This window comes from Sinocyclocheilus anshuiensis, unplaced genomic scaffold (assembly GCF_001515605.1).
Source record: "Sinocyclocheilus anshuiensis isolate Anshui unplaced genomic scaffold, SAMN03320099.WGS_v1.1 scaffold626, whole genome shotgun sequence".
Classification (NCBI taxonomy): Eukaryota; Metazoa; Chordata; class Actinopteri; order Cypriniformes; family Cyprinidae; genus Sinocyclocheilus; species Sinocyclocheilus anshuiensis.
In genome coordinates, this window is record NW_015544167.1 from 321,389 (window position 1) to 339,400 (window position 18,012).

General features: G+C 38.8%; 1 protein-coding gene across 1 annotated transcript; it reads right to left on the minus strand.

Annotated features, from left to right (window-relative positions):
- Window positions 1-1,027: 1,027 nt before the first annotated feature.
- Window positions 1,028-11,528, minus strand: LOC107695937 (transcription factor PU.1-like). The gene is made up of 5 exons (XM_016496049.1): window positions 11,278-11,528; window positions 10,983-11,073; window positions 10,431-10,603; window positions 3,794-3,947; window positions 1,028-1,720 (listed from the first exon to the last, which is right to left on the minus strand). The coding sequence occupies exons 1-5, from the start codon at window positions 11,314-11,316 to the stop codon at window positions 1,404-1,406; spliced, it is 774 nt and encodes a 257-aa protein (XP_016351535.1). The 5' UTR covers window positions 11,317-11,528; the 3' UTR covers window positions 1,028-1,403.
- Window positions 11,529-18,012: the final 6,484 nt, after the last annotated feature.

Consider the following 18,012-nt stretch of genomic DNA (forward strand, 5'->3'; position numbering starts at 1 on the left):
TCTAATTAATATGAAGTATGTAATTAATAAGTAAATAGACAAATAATGCTACCAGAATTGTTGTAGGCCCAAATCTTTCCCACCTTTCACTTCATTAACTGTTTTTCTAACAACTACCAAAAGGATGGCTATAATACTATATATAATAATACTAAAACATAAAACTAAAACTAAGAAAAAAGTTCTTGTTCATATATAACTTTCTGCATGACTGTCATTGGACTACAGCTCAAAAGTTTGGGGTTAGTAAGATTTGTTTATTTGTTTGTGTTTTTGTCTCATGCTCACCAAGGCTTTGATCATTGATCAAAAATACAGTAATACAATAATGTGAAACATTATTACTACTTAAATAACTGCTTGTAATATTATAAGTATTATATACCTGTCTTTACTGTCACTTTTGATCAATTTCATGCATCCTTGCTAAATGAAAAAAAAAATGTGATGACATAAAATTATCTATTTAAATTGTGTTTTAGTTTTTGGCTGTTTATATCACATGTGTCCACTGATCTATATATATATATATATATATACATATATATATATAGATCAGTGGTTGTGACTCAACAAATCTATTTTTTAAGTCTTGAATCTCTTAAGGATCTTTGTTGCTATAGGAACCCAACAGGAAGTAAATAAGCTATTTTCAAGAAGGACTTCCAGGTTCATTTATTCAGCGATGTGATGCCTCTGCATAATATAAAGACAGATTTTTAGCATAAAATAAGTTAAAGCTTTGCTAATTTGTGTGGATGAAGCATATGGAAGTCAAAATGTGTCAAAATAGCTGAATACATTTAAACGTCCTGAAGTGTAACATGTTATTATTATAAGTGTAACATTATTATTAGAATTATATTATTAAAATTGTATTATTATTGTGCATGCAGTTTTCATAACCATATTAACTAAGAGACTACATTAAATATTATACCTTTTAAAATTCATTTGTCACACCACTGGACAATTGAAATGTAACAACAGTGAAATCAAGACAATTTAAAAGTGAATTGTGTTATTATTATGCATGCAGTTTTCATAACTATATTAACTGGTGTTAATTTGTCACACCACTGGACAATTGAAATGTAACAATAGTGAAATCAAGCCGATTTAAAAGTGAAAAAAGAAAACATAAAATAAAACTGACCAGTTACAGCATCAAAACATGAAAGCATGTACTCTTTTAAAAATACATACACTTTGACCTTAAAAATGTCTATTGTCCATGTCCATTTGTCAGCTACTCAAATATTTTATATCCCTATATTGCCTATACATATTACATATCCCTGAGATTACATGTTTTGCTGCAGAACAATGGCAGAGGAGAGAATCTGAGAATATTGTAGGTAAGAGACACTGGATCTAAAGGAAATGTTTTGTGTCCAGAAGTTTCAGTGATGATACTGCCTCCTGTCCGTAGTCATCCTCCTCAGCACCTCGCTGCTGAACTGGTACGTGAGCTTCTTCTTGACCTTTTTGACCTCGCCGGTCTTGCTGTAGTTGCGCAGGGCCCTGGCCATCTTCTGGTAGGTCATTCTCTTGCGGTTGCCCTTCTGCTGGCCCCAGCGGCCGGCGAGTGTCTCCTTGTGTTTGGAGGAGAACTGAAAGACGCCTCGCTCTCGGTCCACCCACCAGATGCAGTCCCGCATGTCTCCGTCCTGCAGGAGGTCCAGGAGGAACTGATAGAGACGCACTTTCCGTTTGTTTCCTGTAGAAGTTGACGTTCAGTTTAAAGTCTGAATGGCTCGCCACTTTTGATACCTAATGTGATTCCTTATATGTCTATTGACTAGGTAATTTTGCAACTACATGTCAACTAGAAGTCATTAGAGTATTAGTAGACTGTCTGCTTAATTAATATCTGCTAACACTTCATTCTGATGGTCCTCAACAGACATACTATTGACTATAAGTAACTTTGTAAGTACATGTCAACTTATTCTACTAACCCTAACCTAACAGTCTACTAATGCTCTAATGGGAGTGTAACCAAAAATAAAGCATAACCAAGATCTGTAGATAGCATTAGTGAACTGTTGTTGATTACCTTATAATTTGGCCAGATGATCTGGAAGGTTTAAAAGTAGAAACTTGGGACTAATATTTTTGGTAATGTGCTTACTTTAATCCATACTACAGAAATAATAAGAGTGCTATTGTAGTACGCTACAGTGTGGTCGAGACCAGCTCATTTGGGGACCAAGTCCAAGCCGAAACCTACATAGGTTGAGTCCACGACAAGACCAAGACCATGAAAATATTGTCTTGGACTCAATACATTTTTGTTTGTAGCTCACCTGATAGAGTGCTGGAGATGCCTGGATGTCTGTCGTTGTCGTCCTCACCCTCGGACACCTCAAAGGGTGGACTGCGTCCCCCGGGGTCCTCATCATCACTACTGCAGTGGGGGACAGGGGACCGCTGGTACAGTGTATGGGGGACAAAAGTATACTGTAGAGATAGATCAACAATCATCAGTCTTGCCTTAATGCTTCTGTGGCTCCTTATGCTAACCCTGCCACAGGAACTCATATAATCAAAGCAATGAATGCTATCAACCAACTCGGTCCAAGTTTGTTTTTTGTTTTTTTTATATAGTCACAATTTTGTATAAATTCACCAGCACTGAGGGTGCACTAACTCTCAGAGCTGGGACACATCTGTGGTAATAAAAAAAAATATGATTTGTAATAAAAATAGTGAAACTGCACCTCTAAACTTAACCCTCAGTGGGACGTGAGCAGGTCAACCAAAAACGTACGAATGAGGTCGTAGAATTTCACACGAATTTGCCACCAACTTGCCAGTATGTACGAAAACATACACTTTTTAATTTAAAAAGTATGAACCTGAACCCCAAAACAAAATCCTCAGTGGGGCGTGACCAAATCAATAAAAAATTTACAAATGAGATAAGAATTCGCAACCAGTTTGCTAAAACGTGACATTTTTAATAAAAAGTGTGAACCTGCACCCTAAACCTAACCCTCACTGGGCATGAGCAGGTCATAGAGGTCATTCTCTTGCGGTTACCCTTCTGCTGGCCCCAGCGGCTGGCGAGTGTCTCCTTGTGTTTGGAGGAGAACTGAAAGATGCCTCGCTCTCGGTCCACCCACCAGATGCAGTCCCGCATGTCTCCGTCCTGCAGGAGGTCCAGGAGGAACTGATAGAGACGCACTTTCCGTTTGTTTCCTGTAGAAGTTGACGTTCAGTTTAAAGTCTGAATGGCTCGCCACTTTTGATACCTAATGTGATTCCTTATATGTCTATTGACTAGGTAATTTTGCAACTACATGTCAACTAGAAGTCATTAGAGTATTAGTAGACTGTCTGCTTAATTAATATCTGCTAACACTTCATTCTGATGGTCCTCAACAGACATACTATTGACTATAAGTAACTTTGTAAGTACATGTCAACTTATTCTACTAACCCTAACCTAACAGTCTACTAATGCTCTAATGGGAGTGTAACCAAAAATAAAGCATAACCAAGATCTGTAGATAGCATTAGTGAACTGTTGTTGATTACCTTATAATTTGGCCAGATGATCTGGAAGGTTTAAAAGTAGAAACTTGGGACTAATATTTTTGGTAATGTGCTTACTTTAATCCATACTACAGAAATAATAAGAGTGCTATTGTAGTACGCTACAGTGTGGTCGAGACCAGCTCATTTGGGGACCAAGTCCAAGCCGAAACCTACATAGGTTGAGTCCACGACAAGACCAAGACCATGAAAATATTGTCTTGGACTCAATACATTTTTGTTTGTAGCTCACCTGATAGAGTGCTGGAGATGCCTGGATGTCTGTCGTTGTCGTCCTCACCCTCGGACACCTCAAAGGGTGGACTGCGTCCCCCGGGGTCCTCATCATCACTACTGCAGTGGGGGACAGGGGACCGCTGGTACAGTGTATGGGGGACAAAAGTATACTGTAGAGATAGATCAACAATCATCAGTCTTGCCTTAATGCTTCTGTGGCTCCTTATGCTAACCCTGCCACAGGAACTCATATAATCAAAGCAATGAATGCTATCAACCAACTCGGTCCAAGTTTGTTTTTTGTTTTTTTTATATAGTCACAATTTTGTATAAATTCACCAGCACTGAGGGTGCACTAACTCTCAGAGCTGGGACACATCTGTGGTAATAAAAAAAAATATGATTTGTAATAAAAATAGTGAAACTGCACCTCTAAACTTAACCCTCAGTGGGACGTGAGCAGGTCAACCAAAAACGTACGAATGAGGTCGTAGAATTTCACACGAATTTGCCACCAACTTGCCAGTATGTACGAAAACATACACTTTTTAATTTAAAAAGTATGAACCTGAACCCCAAAACAAAATCCTCAGTGGGGCGTGACCAAATCAATAAAAAATTTACAAATGAGATAAGAATTCGCAACCAGTTTGCTAAAACGTGACATTTTTAATAAAAAGTGTGAACCTGCACCCTAAACCTAACCCTCACTGGGCATGAGCAGGTCATAGAAAATGTACAAATGAGATTGTACAAATTTCTATGAATTTATTAACAGTTTTCCAAAACAGTCGAAAATATATTATTTGTAATAAAAATAGTAAAACCGCATCCCGAAACCTAACCCTCTGTGAGACTGTTGTAAAAACAAAAGTACAATTGAGATTTCGTGATTTTAGAGAATCTGGCATTCGTTTGCTAAATCGTATAATAGTTGCAAATTGTCATGTGTTGTCTAAATTGTAATTTCATTGGATATTGGATAATGCAAAATAGAAAGCAAAATATCAAACAAATGCAAATGATCAGGCAATGTTTTGGGATTAGTGTATCAGTCTTGGGATTAGTGTATCAGTCGGACATTCCCCTACATTTATTTTCAAGCAAAAAAATGCTGGTTTTGCATGATTTTGTATAAGTATCAAATACTTGGAAACGACAGAATTACTTTACATTGAAAGAGGAAGTACAAAAAACTCAACTGTCAACAGAAAGGGACACACAATGGCATGGTCCCAGATTTACAAATCAAGTGCGCATCACGTTTTGCTTCCAAATCATCCCAGAGAACCACAAAGTTTCATTTCTATCAGCAGAATCCCACCACACAAACACATTTAGTGCATTAGTAATCTTTTTATATGGCCTGTTTATTATTTAATTATATTTGGAGGGGTGTATCTAAAATGAAAGTTTATATTAAGTTATTTTATTTATTAACTTATTTTAAACGTATTTAAAGAGATAAATTCCTGCAATACCTGGTGCGATGTTATATGTTAGTATTCCTATTCATCTCAGTGGCAGTTGCTCGGCTGTTAAAACTCTGCTCTCCGGTAGCTCTCAAATCTCATTCACACTTGCCTATATTCAAACATGCCGTACCAAGATGCACTGGGTCAAGGGGTCAAGATTTGGCTATTTAGCATGGTCAAGTTTGTCCCAACAACATCAGCTTGTGTGCTTTCTCTGTGCATTCTAGTGGTGCAAACAGCCAACCAAAGTCAGGACGCCATTTTACTATGGCCAATTAGTCACATGGCATAACAGCTCGGGTGATTGGTTCAAAATAAATTTCCGGAACTAAGTGAGCAAAAATGCAAATTTAATTATTACTTCCACATAGTACTGGTGCTGCTCTCTCTCTCTTTATTACTGTTACTGGATCTTAGCGCTGCATTTGACATTATCGACCACAACATTCTTTTTGAATAGACTAGAAAATTATGTTGGCATTAGTGGAATTCCATGGTTCATATTGTGCTTAACTGACCGTCATCTATTCGTAGCAGTGAATGAAGAGGTATCATATCGATCACAAGTACAGTATGGAGTACCACAAGGCTCAGTACTAGGACCTTTGGACCCTACATGTTACGCCTGGGGGAATCATCAGGTAACATGGTGTTAGCTTTCACTGTTATGCCGATGATACTCAGCTATATATTTCTTTGCAGCTTGACGAAATATACCAATTCGCAAAACTAACGGAATGCATATTTTATACATAAAATTGGATGACTAGTAATTTCCTACTGCTAAATTCTGAAAAAAACAGAAGTGTTAATTATCAGACCAAAAGCCTCTGCATGTAATAACCTAAAACAGTGTCTAACACTTGATGGCTGCTCTGTCAATTCTTCATCATCAGAAACTAACGGAATGCACAGTCGATATAAAAAAACTGGATGACGAGTCATTTCTTACTGCTAAATTCTGAAAAAAAAGAAAAAAGAAAACAAGAGGTGTTAATTATCGGACCTAAAACCTCTGCGTGTAATAACCTAGAACACTGTCTAACACTTGATGGCTGCTCTGTCAGTTCTTCGTCATCAGTTAGGAACCTAGGTGTGCTATTTGATAGCAATCTTTCCATTGAAACTGCATTTTTCCACCTTAAAAATATCTTTAAAATATGACCTATGCTCTTAATGTCAAATGCAGAAATGTTCATTCATGCGTTCATGACCTCAAGGTTAGATTATTGTAATGCTTTATTGCCCGGTTCTGTCAACACTGCACTGGCTCCCTGTTGAACAACGAATACATTTTAAATCTCACTAATTACTTATAAAGCCCTAAATGGTTTAGCTCCTCAATACTTGAGCAAGCTGTTGTCACACTATAGTCATTCACCTTCTCCTCCAGCTGGTCCAAAATGCAGCAGCTATAGTTTTTACTAGAACCAGAAAGTACGAACATATTAGCCCGGTTCTGTCAACACTGCACTGGCTCCCTGTTGAACAACGAATACATTTTAAATCTCACTAATTACTTATAAAGCCCTAAATGGTTTAGCTCCTCAATACTTGAGCAAGCTGTTGTCACACTATAGTCATTCACCTTCTCAAACCTCTGGTCATTTGATAATACCTAGAATATCAAAATCAACTGCGGGCGGCAGATCCTTTTCCTATTTAGTTCCAAACTCTGTAACAATCTACCTAGCGTTGTTCGGGAGACAGACACACTATGTCAGTTTAAATCTAGATTAAAGACCCGTCTCTTTAACTTGGCATACACATAATACACTATCACATTTCTATAATTCTTGAAAGGATTGTTAGGCTGCATTAATTAGGTCAACCAGAACCAGGAACACTTCCCATACCACCCGATGTACTCGTTACATCGTAAGAAGAATGGCATCTATGCTAATATTTGTCTGTTCCATTGTTATTCTGAGGTCACCATAGCCATCCAGATCCAGTCCATATCCTGACCAGATGGTGTATCAGGACCTAGAGATGACCTCTACAGCCCTGAATGACAGCAGAGACCATGTCAACTAGATGAGCCCCAGAGACAGATCCCCTGCGAAGACCTCGTCAACTAGATGGCCATTGGCACAAGACCACGAGAACCAGACAAGTCCTGTGGCCAGCTTCGAATCCTTCACTGATGTAGCCAATTATCAAGTGGAAGGAACTGGATTGATGTTCTGCATGAGCAACTGCCATTTAGATGAATGGCAAAGCTCACAGATATAGACCTACTCAGGCAAAAGAGTACCAATGATTTTTGACATCAAATCTGACTTCATGGATTCCGAAAAATCATAGATGGATCACATACAGTGAAACACAACATGAGAAAATCAAAGCAAACCCATTATAATGAGTGATACTGTCTACAATGGATGCAACTCGACACTGACAGTAAACTGAAGTTCGATTTTATTTCTGTAATGCATACAGTACTTCCGAGAGCAGTACGAATGGATTTAGAACTTCTTTGACATTTTCAGTGTAGACAGCCTTTATCTATTGTGTCTAACACTTGATGGCTGCTCTGTCAATTCTTCATCATCAGTTAGGAACCTAGGTGTGCTATTTGATAGCAATCTTTCCATTGAAACTGCATTTTTCCACCTTAAAAATATCTTTAAAATATGACCTATGCTCTTAATGTCAAATGCAGAAATGTTCATTCATGCGTTCATGACCTCAAGGTTAGATTATTGTAATGCTTTATTGGGTGGTTGCTCTGCACGCTTAAACTCCAGCTGGTCCAAAATGCAGCAGCTATAGTTTTTACTAGAACCAGAAAGTACGAACATATTAGCCCGGTTCTGTCAACACTGCACTGGCTCCCTGTTGAACAACGAATACATTTTAAATCTCACTAATTACTTATAAAGCCCTAAATGGTTTAGCTCCTCAATACTTGAGCAAGCTGTTGTCACACTATAGTCATTCACCTTCTCAAACCTCTGGTCATTTGATAATACCTAGAATATCAAAATCAACTGCGGGCGGCAGATCCTTTTCCTATTTAGTTCCAAACTCTGTAACAATCTACCTAGCGTTGTTCGGGAGACAGACACACTATGTCAGTTTAAATCTAGATTAAAGACCCGTCTCTTTAACTTGGCATACACATAATACACTATCACATTTCTATAATTCATGAAAGGATTGTTAGGCTGCATTAATTAGGTCAACCAGAACCAGGAACACTTCCCATACCACCCGATGTACTCGTTACCTCGTAAGAAGAATGGCATCTATGCTAATATTTGTCTGTTCCATTGTTATTCTGAGGTCACCATAGCCATCCAGATCCAGTCCATATCCTGACCAGATGGTGTATCAGGACCTAGAGATGACCTCTACAGCCCTGAATGACAGCAGAGACCATGTCAACTAGATGAGCCCCAGAGACAGATCCCCTGCGAAGACCTCGTCAACTAGATGGCCATTGGCACAAGACCACGAGAACCAGACAAGTCCTGTGGCCAGCTTCGAATCCTTCACTGATGTAGTCAATTATCAAGTGGAAGGAACTGGATTGATGTTCTGCATGAGCAACTGCCATTTAGATGAATGGCAAAGCTCACAGATATAGACCTACTCAGGCAAAAGAGTACCAATGATTTTTGACATCAAATCTGACTTCATGGATTCCGAAAAATCATAGATGGATCACATACAGTGAAACACAACATGAGAAAATCAAAGCAAACCCATTATAATGAGTGATACTGTCTACAATGGATGCAACTCGACACTGACAGTAAACTGAAGTTCGATTTTATTTCTGTAATGCATACAGTACTTCCGAGAGCAGTACGAATGGATTTAGAACTTCTTTGACATTTTCAGTGTAGACAGCCTTTATCTATTGAGGCACAGTGCAACAGTTGTCACACCTGGCGTAGATAAAATATTAGGCTTTAGGTTAGGGTTAGAGGTTAGCATTTACATGACCTATCAAACCTTTAGAAATGTATGTGGGCGGGGTTTGTGCTTAAGTGGTTTAGGAAAAACGGAAACGAAATTGTATGGATTAAGCCTAATTTTATAATCCCTTTATTTTGTGTGCGTGAGTGTATTTTTAAATATATTTTGAAATGTAATTTATTCCTGTGATCAAAGCTGACTTTTCAGCGTCATTACTCCAGTCTTTTGCTGCTCAAGAAACATTTTTTTGTTATTATCAATGTTGAAAACAGTTGTGCTGCTGTATATATTTATTTATTTATGGAAACTGTGATAAACTATTATTCAAACATTTGGGTTAAGTAAAATAAAATAAAAAATCTTAATAATAATTATAATAATAATAATAATAATGATGATGTTATTTATATTTCAAATAAATGCTGTTCATTGAATTTTATATTCATCAAAGAATGTGAAAAAAGTTTCACAGTTTCCACAAAAATATTAGACAGCACAATAATTTTTAACATTCATAATAATGATAATAATAATAATAATAATAATAATAACATAGTTCTTGAGCAGCAAATCAGCATATTAGAATGATTTCTGAAGGATCATGTGACACTAAAGATGCTGAAAATTAAGTTTTGCCATCACAGGAATAAATTACAGTTTATAATATATTAAAATAGAAAACAGATATTTTAAATTGTAATAATACTTCACAATATTACTCTTTTTTTTTTTTTTTTTACTGTGTTTTGATCAAATAAAAGCAGCCTTGATGAGCAGAAGAGTCTTTTTTAATTATTCCTAGCAGTGTATGTGGTGATGAGCTGCTTTGACTGTGATTGTCTTTCGCTCACATATGTTGTGTAAGAGTGTGTATATATTGTGTAGCAGCAGCAACAGCCTTTAGTCAGGAAAAGACAGTGTTGAGCAATCAGTCTGTCTCCTCCACTCACATCCTGCCCATCTCTCTTTCTTTTTCATTATCATTTCTTTCTTTCAGGCCTTTTCTCTGATTACAGTACACTGTTAGACTAGTCCCGCAGACTGAAAACTAAAGTAAAATGACCACACCTTTAATAAATTTCTTATTTTACTGAATAGAATATTTTACAGAATTTTGTACTTCTATTGAAATCCACAGTTAATCAGTTCATAGACATTAGATAGATAGATAGATAGATAGATAGATAGATAGTTATAGTTGTATTCATAGATATACATTTATTCATAAATTTTGCGGATTTGCTGACTAACCTGTGGAGGAACGACAGGTAAAAGTGTCCCCATCCCTGAATCTACGGCTGGATGGAAGGACTCCACGTCTCCGTAGCGGTATGTGCTGGGATGCAGCTCAGTGAAATGGTTTCCTTGAGGCGGCTCGAATTCACTGTGATGGCCATGAATGCCTGTGCAGTCCCATCCACTTTCTTGCATGACCAACATCAAGGGAGAATAAACTGAGTTTGAAGTTGAATTGAAAATTTGTTTTTGGGCAAATTGAGAGCTTAAGATGTTCAGTCTGTTTCTTTTGATTCTTTTTATGCTGTTAAATTACATTAATTAATGAATTAATGAATTATAGTATCCGTATGCATCAGTATCAGAATCATCACACAATGCATTAACAACAAGAATAAATATTTATATATGTGATATACTGTATGTGATTATATATGTTATACAAATCACACACACAGACACACACACACACACACACACACACACACACACACACACACACACACACACACACACACACATATATATATATATATATATATATATATATATATATATTTAACTTACCAGGATGAGTCTGAGGGTCAGTACTGAGATACGGGTAGAAGTCATATATTGGCCGAGTGTCTGGATCATACGGAATTAATTCTTCTGACAACTGAAAATAAATAAATAAATAAATACATTTTCAGATTCCCCATTTTTGCTTTTTACCTATTTATATATAAAGCGTAGCTATATTGTACTTATACAAAACTTACTAAACATGCCGTAAAATAATTATACTTCTGAAATAGTTTTTCAGTTTTGCCTTGAAAAGTTTAACATGTTTGAAACAGAATGCAATCTCTCATATACTTACAGGTGAAATAACACAGCCATCCATTCTGTAATGCAACATGAAGCCCTTCACTCATATATCTTCTTCTGTGGTGTCTATCTCACAGTTTCCCACCTGTTTACAGAATATTGCATAACGTGGAAATTACTTCACAAGAGCGCTGTACTGTGGTATCGCTTTTCAAATGGGCAAATCTTGTTTTCAAACTCTTCTGCCTTCAGCTTCACCGTCCTGAGGTGAGAAAGACTAAATTTCCTGTATTGCCCATAAGTGATAAGGCTGAAGCATCTGGCCTCTGATAGGTCAAATGTTCGTGATTTTTCATTTATGACACTGTTAAGGGATTTCAGCCAATCATGATCCAGTTGATGGGTTGGCTTTATGTGTATCTCCACCATATCTTTTCAGAATAATTAATTAGTAAAGTTGACAGATGATGCATTTGACCAATTTCAGAAAGATTATTTAATAAATTGTGTGCACACTCCAGGCCTACCTACATAAAAGTACATAAAACTTTATGTTCTTAAATAGATTTTTTTTTACTATTGTCATTGCTTCAGTGGTTTGTAAGATCATATTCATGGATTCTATAGAACAGTTTATGCACCATTGTTCTAGTGTGTACTACAATACATTTGTATTTGTAATAGTTTGGGCAAAGCTAAAGAAAAGCACTGTAATTTTTTGTAACTGTGTTTTTGAGTAAATATGCTTTGTGTTGTGGCCTTGAGTCAGTCAATCAGAGGGAAATTTTTACATGTGCTATTGTCTGAGAATCATAAACTTCAGCGTTCACCCAAAGTGAAGTTCTGAGAGAGCTTTGTTCCCTTTTTAATCAAAGCATCACACTGTTATCGCAGGTTTTGAGGAAGCAACTACTATTGCAGCATAGACACATGCATTATTCTGTGTTTGCCTTGGACATTCATATGCAAAACTTGATTGACATTGTTTTAAAAGTTGAACAAATATCTATATATAGAAAAATATCGATACACTTTACATTTTTTTCAGGATTGTAAATAAAACAAATACTATTGAAGTACATTCTGCAAGAAAATACTATTCCAGTCATTCTACTTCAATATGTCGTGCTTACTTCAATGTGTTACTTGTCATTTCTTTGTTATTATTTGTAAAAGTTAGTCATCTATTTTGAATAGAATACTTTAAATACATGACAGCCTTTTTGAAAACACTCCATAAACACGCAAACACACACACACACACACACACACACACACACACACACACAGGTTTGTTTTTGTGAAAAGTGGGGACATCCCATAGGCGTAATGGTTTTTATACTGTACAGACCGTATATCACACACACAGTCACTGTCTCTGTTGCACAACAGTCCTTGAGGAGCTCTCTAACTGTCTCAGTCTAGAGCAGAGGACAGTAGCCACAACACCATCATTACACTTGAGAAAAGTTGAAATTTAGATGTTTTGTTATATTGTTAACAGTAATCACTCACAAAAGACTTTCCTTATTCAGTCGCTTTGGTACATTTCTCAGATCACAATTGGAATTCTCAAAAAAAAAAAAAAAAAAAAAAACAGCAACAGAACTTGTGAACAAATTTCCAATGCTTTGGTACATTTATGCAATTGAGTATGTACAGTTGTCTGTTTCCTACATTATCAATTGTGTATGACATGTTGCTCAAAATATATTTTACTGGTTCTCTGTTGAATTACCCCCAAAACATCTAGGCAATAGTTAATTGCATAAGTTATTAAATGCAAAATGGCTGAACTAGTTGTCATAATCTGTCACGCATATTTTCCATACAGATTTTTTTGTAAATGTGTCCTGAATTGATGAATTGCACAGGTAAATCTTGAATTTCACTAATGAAGGGGTTCTCTAAAATAGTTCAGAGATGCATCTGAACAGTTAATACCGTAAAACAGTAAATACTGTAGCACATGTTGTAGTCCCGCAAACTCATAACTGTTGAATTGATTTGTAGCCAAGTACTTTTACATGTACTGTATTTTTGGGAAGTAGAGAAAGTCTTTTGTCAGAAAACCAAGAATCTGCTCTAGTATGGCAAATAAGGTCATTACCAACACTGTAACGCAATTTGGCAGAGTATGATGAATTATTTGATTTATTTTCTACTGTACAGTAAATGACAGTATACTGTATTGTGTTTATATTCAGTTCTTTGGTATTTGAACTTTTCTTTTCTAGTGCTTTTCATCTACTGAAGATCTCTTTACAATAGTGTAATAAAAGTAAACTTTTCTTAAAGCTTAATCCTGGCAATGCTGATCGGAATAAATAGGAGGTTTTTATAACAGTGTTTTGAACTGATCTCACTAGTGTTCTCTAGGCAGTGAAGTAGTCTGTGTATTCCACAACAGTGGCCCTCATTTTCTCAGAAACGCCCTTACGTCCTTGGACTCTTCCTCTGTTTTGCCTTCCACCATGCATCTTTACTCCTCTTCTTTCTGACCCTGTTTGTTTCCTTGTTCTTGCATTGTCAGAAATCGTAACACTGAGCTGTGTTCTGTCGATATATGCTTTCCAATTACAGTTTTTCTTGATTGCTTAACCATTCAAACATTTGCGAGACAGAACAGTTATGTATTTCAACAATGTGCACTGTACTGTAATACTGTATTCTTACAATGCTATATACAGTAGTCATTACAGTAGACATTTTATACAATAGTAATTTTACATTATACATTAACTGTACAGTAACTTACATTAGAAAATACTGACAGAGTATCTTGTTACATTTGTGGTGAAGTAAAGACTACAGAAAAAAAGTTTCTAAAGTAATTTCTACATTAAATAATTTAATTCAGGCAATAATTATTAAAAAGAAGTACATTTATAATATATAGAGTTCTCAATTTAAGCTTGTAAAAATTAAAGTTTGAACTTATAAATATATTTTACTTGGAATTGTTTGATATGTTTACAAGGATTCTTTAATAAATATCAAAGTTATGATCCTGTAGTTCCCATCCTGCACTGGGGCATGAATAATTAATAAGGTCAAATGTTTCACTGTTTTTGATTTGTATTTACAGTGTTTTATGGCTGCTTTTGTTTTTAGGTTTAGTAACTTACTGTTTTGTGACATCTGAAGTTCATTTTCTACTCAAAATTCATACTCAAACACCATCCACTGATTGTTACCATCATTGTGTATTGTGTACCAAAATTGAGGTCTCTGTGTTAATTTGGGTAATAACAATTAATTAGACATATTATCTTAAAAAAAGGATAACAAGATGCCCACTTGCTTACATGTTTGTAAGTAAACGGCATGCTTTAATAGCATGGTTGTTGTTTTTTCAGTGCTACATTGTTTGAGTAAAGTTTACAAACCACGATTAAGTGAAATGTACTTGAGTATTGCAGAGTAAACTTAAAATAACTTATTATATAAATTATTCTTAATATATATTAAATTTACTTAATTCCTAATAACTCATTTTACAAAACAGGGTGGTAAAGGAAGAGGAATCAGTTGCAGGGACAACAGAGATTTGAGTTTCAAACACAAAACAGGAACTAACCACTGTCCGAGAGGGTAACCAGGAGAGATTCCAGCCAGGTCCGTGGAAGTGAATGTCAGCTCAACAGGAGGCGTCTAGGAAAGGGGTTTCAGAGCGAATGGCAAAGAACAACAGTCCAAGAGCAATGAGACAGACCAGCTCTCCAATGAACACCAGGGGACAGAGAATAGCGACGGTGGGAGAGAGAGGGAGAGTGGTTCCTGGAGGGTGAAGGTAGAAGCCTGGCTCACATAACTTAAGAAGGGCTCCGCTGCCCCTTCCAGCCAGTGTCGCCACTCACCCAGTGCCAGCCATGTAGTTAAGCAGCTCACGGTTCCTGACATAATAGTTCCGTTCTGCAGGGCTCAGGCGGTGTGAGAAGTATGCGCATGGATGCACCTTACCATCAAGGAAAAAAAAAAAAAAATTAGCTGAGAGAGGACCGCCCCAACTCCGACCTCAGAAGCGTCAACCTCCACAATAAACTGCAGATCAGGGTCTGGAACAGACAAGACAGGTGCAGATGTGAAACATGAAACAAGTTTTGTAAAAGCCCGCTGTGCCTGCTCCGGCCACCTGAAAGGAACACAAGTGGAGGTTAGAGCAGTTAAAGGAGCAGCAGTTTGACTATAATTCTGGATGAAACACCTATAAAAATTGGCGAATCCCAGAAACCGCTGCAATGCTCTACGAGAGTCGGGGACTGGACACTCTGAGACGGCCCTTACCTTGGCAGGATCTACCTTAACCCCTTCTGCCGAGATTATCTGTCCCAGGAATGGAACGGAGTCTGCGTGGAATATGCACTTCTCCGCCTTAACATACAGCTGGTTCTCAAGTAACCTCTGCAGCACCTGACGGACATGCTGAGTGTGTACCTGCAATGATGAAGAAAAAATCAGAATGTCATCAAGGTACACAAAGACAAATCGATTGATCATGTCTCTAAGCACATCGTTAATCAGGGCCTGGAAGACAGCTGGGGCATTAGTAAGCCCAAAGGGCATCATCCGATATTCAAAGTGCCCAGTAGCGGTGTTAAAAGCTGTCTTCCACTCATCCCCTTCCCTTATCCGAACCAAGTGGTAGGCATTGCGGAGGTCCAACTTTGTGAAGTTTCGCGCTCCCTGCAGCAGCTCGGGAGCCGAGGACATCAATGGCAGGGGGTACCGATTCTTTACAGTGATGTCATTCAGCCCACGATAATCAATGCAGGGGCGCAAGGAACCATCTTTCTTCTCCACAAAGAAAAACCCCGCACCTGCAGGAGAAGAGGAAGAACGGATGAGGCCAGCTGCCAATGACTCCTAGATATACTTATCCATAGCCTCTCTCTATGGCGCCGAGAGAGAGTAAAGGTGACCACGAGGCGGAGAAGTGCCTGGGCAGACGAGGCAACACCCAGGCAAAATTTATGACAAAATGAGCTCCATGCCAACACAGAATTCGCAATCTCCTCACAATGGTTGCCGGAAACAGTTAAACTTACAGGGGAAGTGACATGAGTAACTTGGGTGAGGATAGTGCCGTTGAGAGCCCTGGCAATGAATCCTTCTTGAGAGGGGTGGTAGGAATGCCCCACCAAGCCACCAGGGTAGCATCAATGAAATTACCCTCAGCTCCAGAATCCACCAGGGCTGAGCACGGCCTTGAAAAAGGTCCCCACTTGACAATGGCAGGCAGCTGGGTACGAAATACAGGGGAATCAGATACAGGGGTGACACTCACCAATACTCCCCCATCTACTGGCGAGCTCTGGCTTTTAAAGGACATGCTGCAGCAAAATGCCCAGATTTTCCACAGTAGAAGCAAAGTCATTGGTTGAGGTGTCGCTGCTTCTCCTCCGCTGCCAGACGGGTACACCACACCTGCATGGGCTCCACTTCAGGAAATGGCTCAGGGCGAGTAGTAGCGGCTTCAGAAACAGAACAAGGAGGGATTGGCCAAGAAGAGTGAGCCATGACCCGTTGACGGCGTAGAATGATACGCGTCTCGACACGAAGTGCCAGATCCACCAGGTCATCAAATGAAGCCGGAAGGTCATGGATAGCAATCTCGTCCTGAATCTCAGGATTGAGCCCCTCTCTAAAAACATCCCATAAAGCTGCTTCATTACAACCACAAAGCACAGCCAGTGTCCTGAACTGAATGGAAAAGTCAGTGACTGACGATTCTGCCTCAGTCTCACCAGCTGACTGGCTGCCTCCTTGCCAGCGACTGAGCTATCAAACACCTTGATCATCTCCTGACGAAACAGCTCAAATGTGGCACAGTAAGGTGCTTGCTTCTTCCAGACTGTAGTTCCCCACTCTCTAGCCTTCCAAGTGAGTAGGGTAATAGCAAATGCGACTTTTGCTGCTTTGGTAGCAAAGGTGGTGGGCTGCAGGGTAAACGTGATGGCACACTGGGACAGGAACGGGCAACAAGCCCTAGGATCCCCATCATAAAGCGGTGGAGTTGGCACTCTAGGTTCTGGAGCTACCTGGGCAAGAACAGGAGCTGAAGCAGAGGCAATGGCTGCAGTCCAAAGCCTGTCCTGGTCCCGCATCAACCCCCTGACTTGGTTAGTGAGTTCAGTAACTTGAGAGGACATGACATCTACCTCTCTGGTAGTTTATGTGAGTCGTGTGGCATGTTGACCCAGCTGGATTGGTCAGACCCCGCTGATTCCATGCTGGCCAGATCGAACTGTCAGGGTGGTAAAGCAAGAGGAATCAGTTGCAGGGATAACAGAGATTTATTGAGTTTCAAACACAAAACAGGAACTAAGCCACTGTCCAAGAGGGTAACCAGGAGAGATTCCAGCCAGGTCCGTGGAAGTGAATGTCAGCTCAACAGGAGGCGTCCAGGAAAGGGGTTTCAGAGCGAATGGCAGAGAACAACAGTCCAAGAGCAATGAGTCAGACCAGCTCTCCAATGAACACCAGGGGGCAGAGAATAGCGGCGGTGGGAGAGAGAGGGAGAGTGGTTCCTGGAGGGTGAAGGCAGAAGCCTGGCTGAATTAACTGGAGTCTTCTGAGGCTAGTGGACAAGACTGTAATTAGCAGAGCAGCTGGATGGATGGAACAGGAAGGGCAGGGAAGCAGGTAGAGCTGGGCAGTGAGGGATGGGAGGGAGGTGGCAGGCAGTTGGGAGTCCAGCAGCCAGAGCCGATGGGGGAGCTGGGGAGCAAAAGGGGGAAGGGGAAAAACAAAAACTAAACTAAACTAAAAGGCAGGAGCTCAAAAA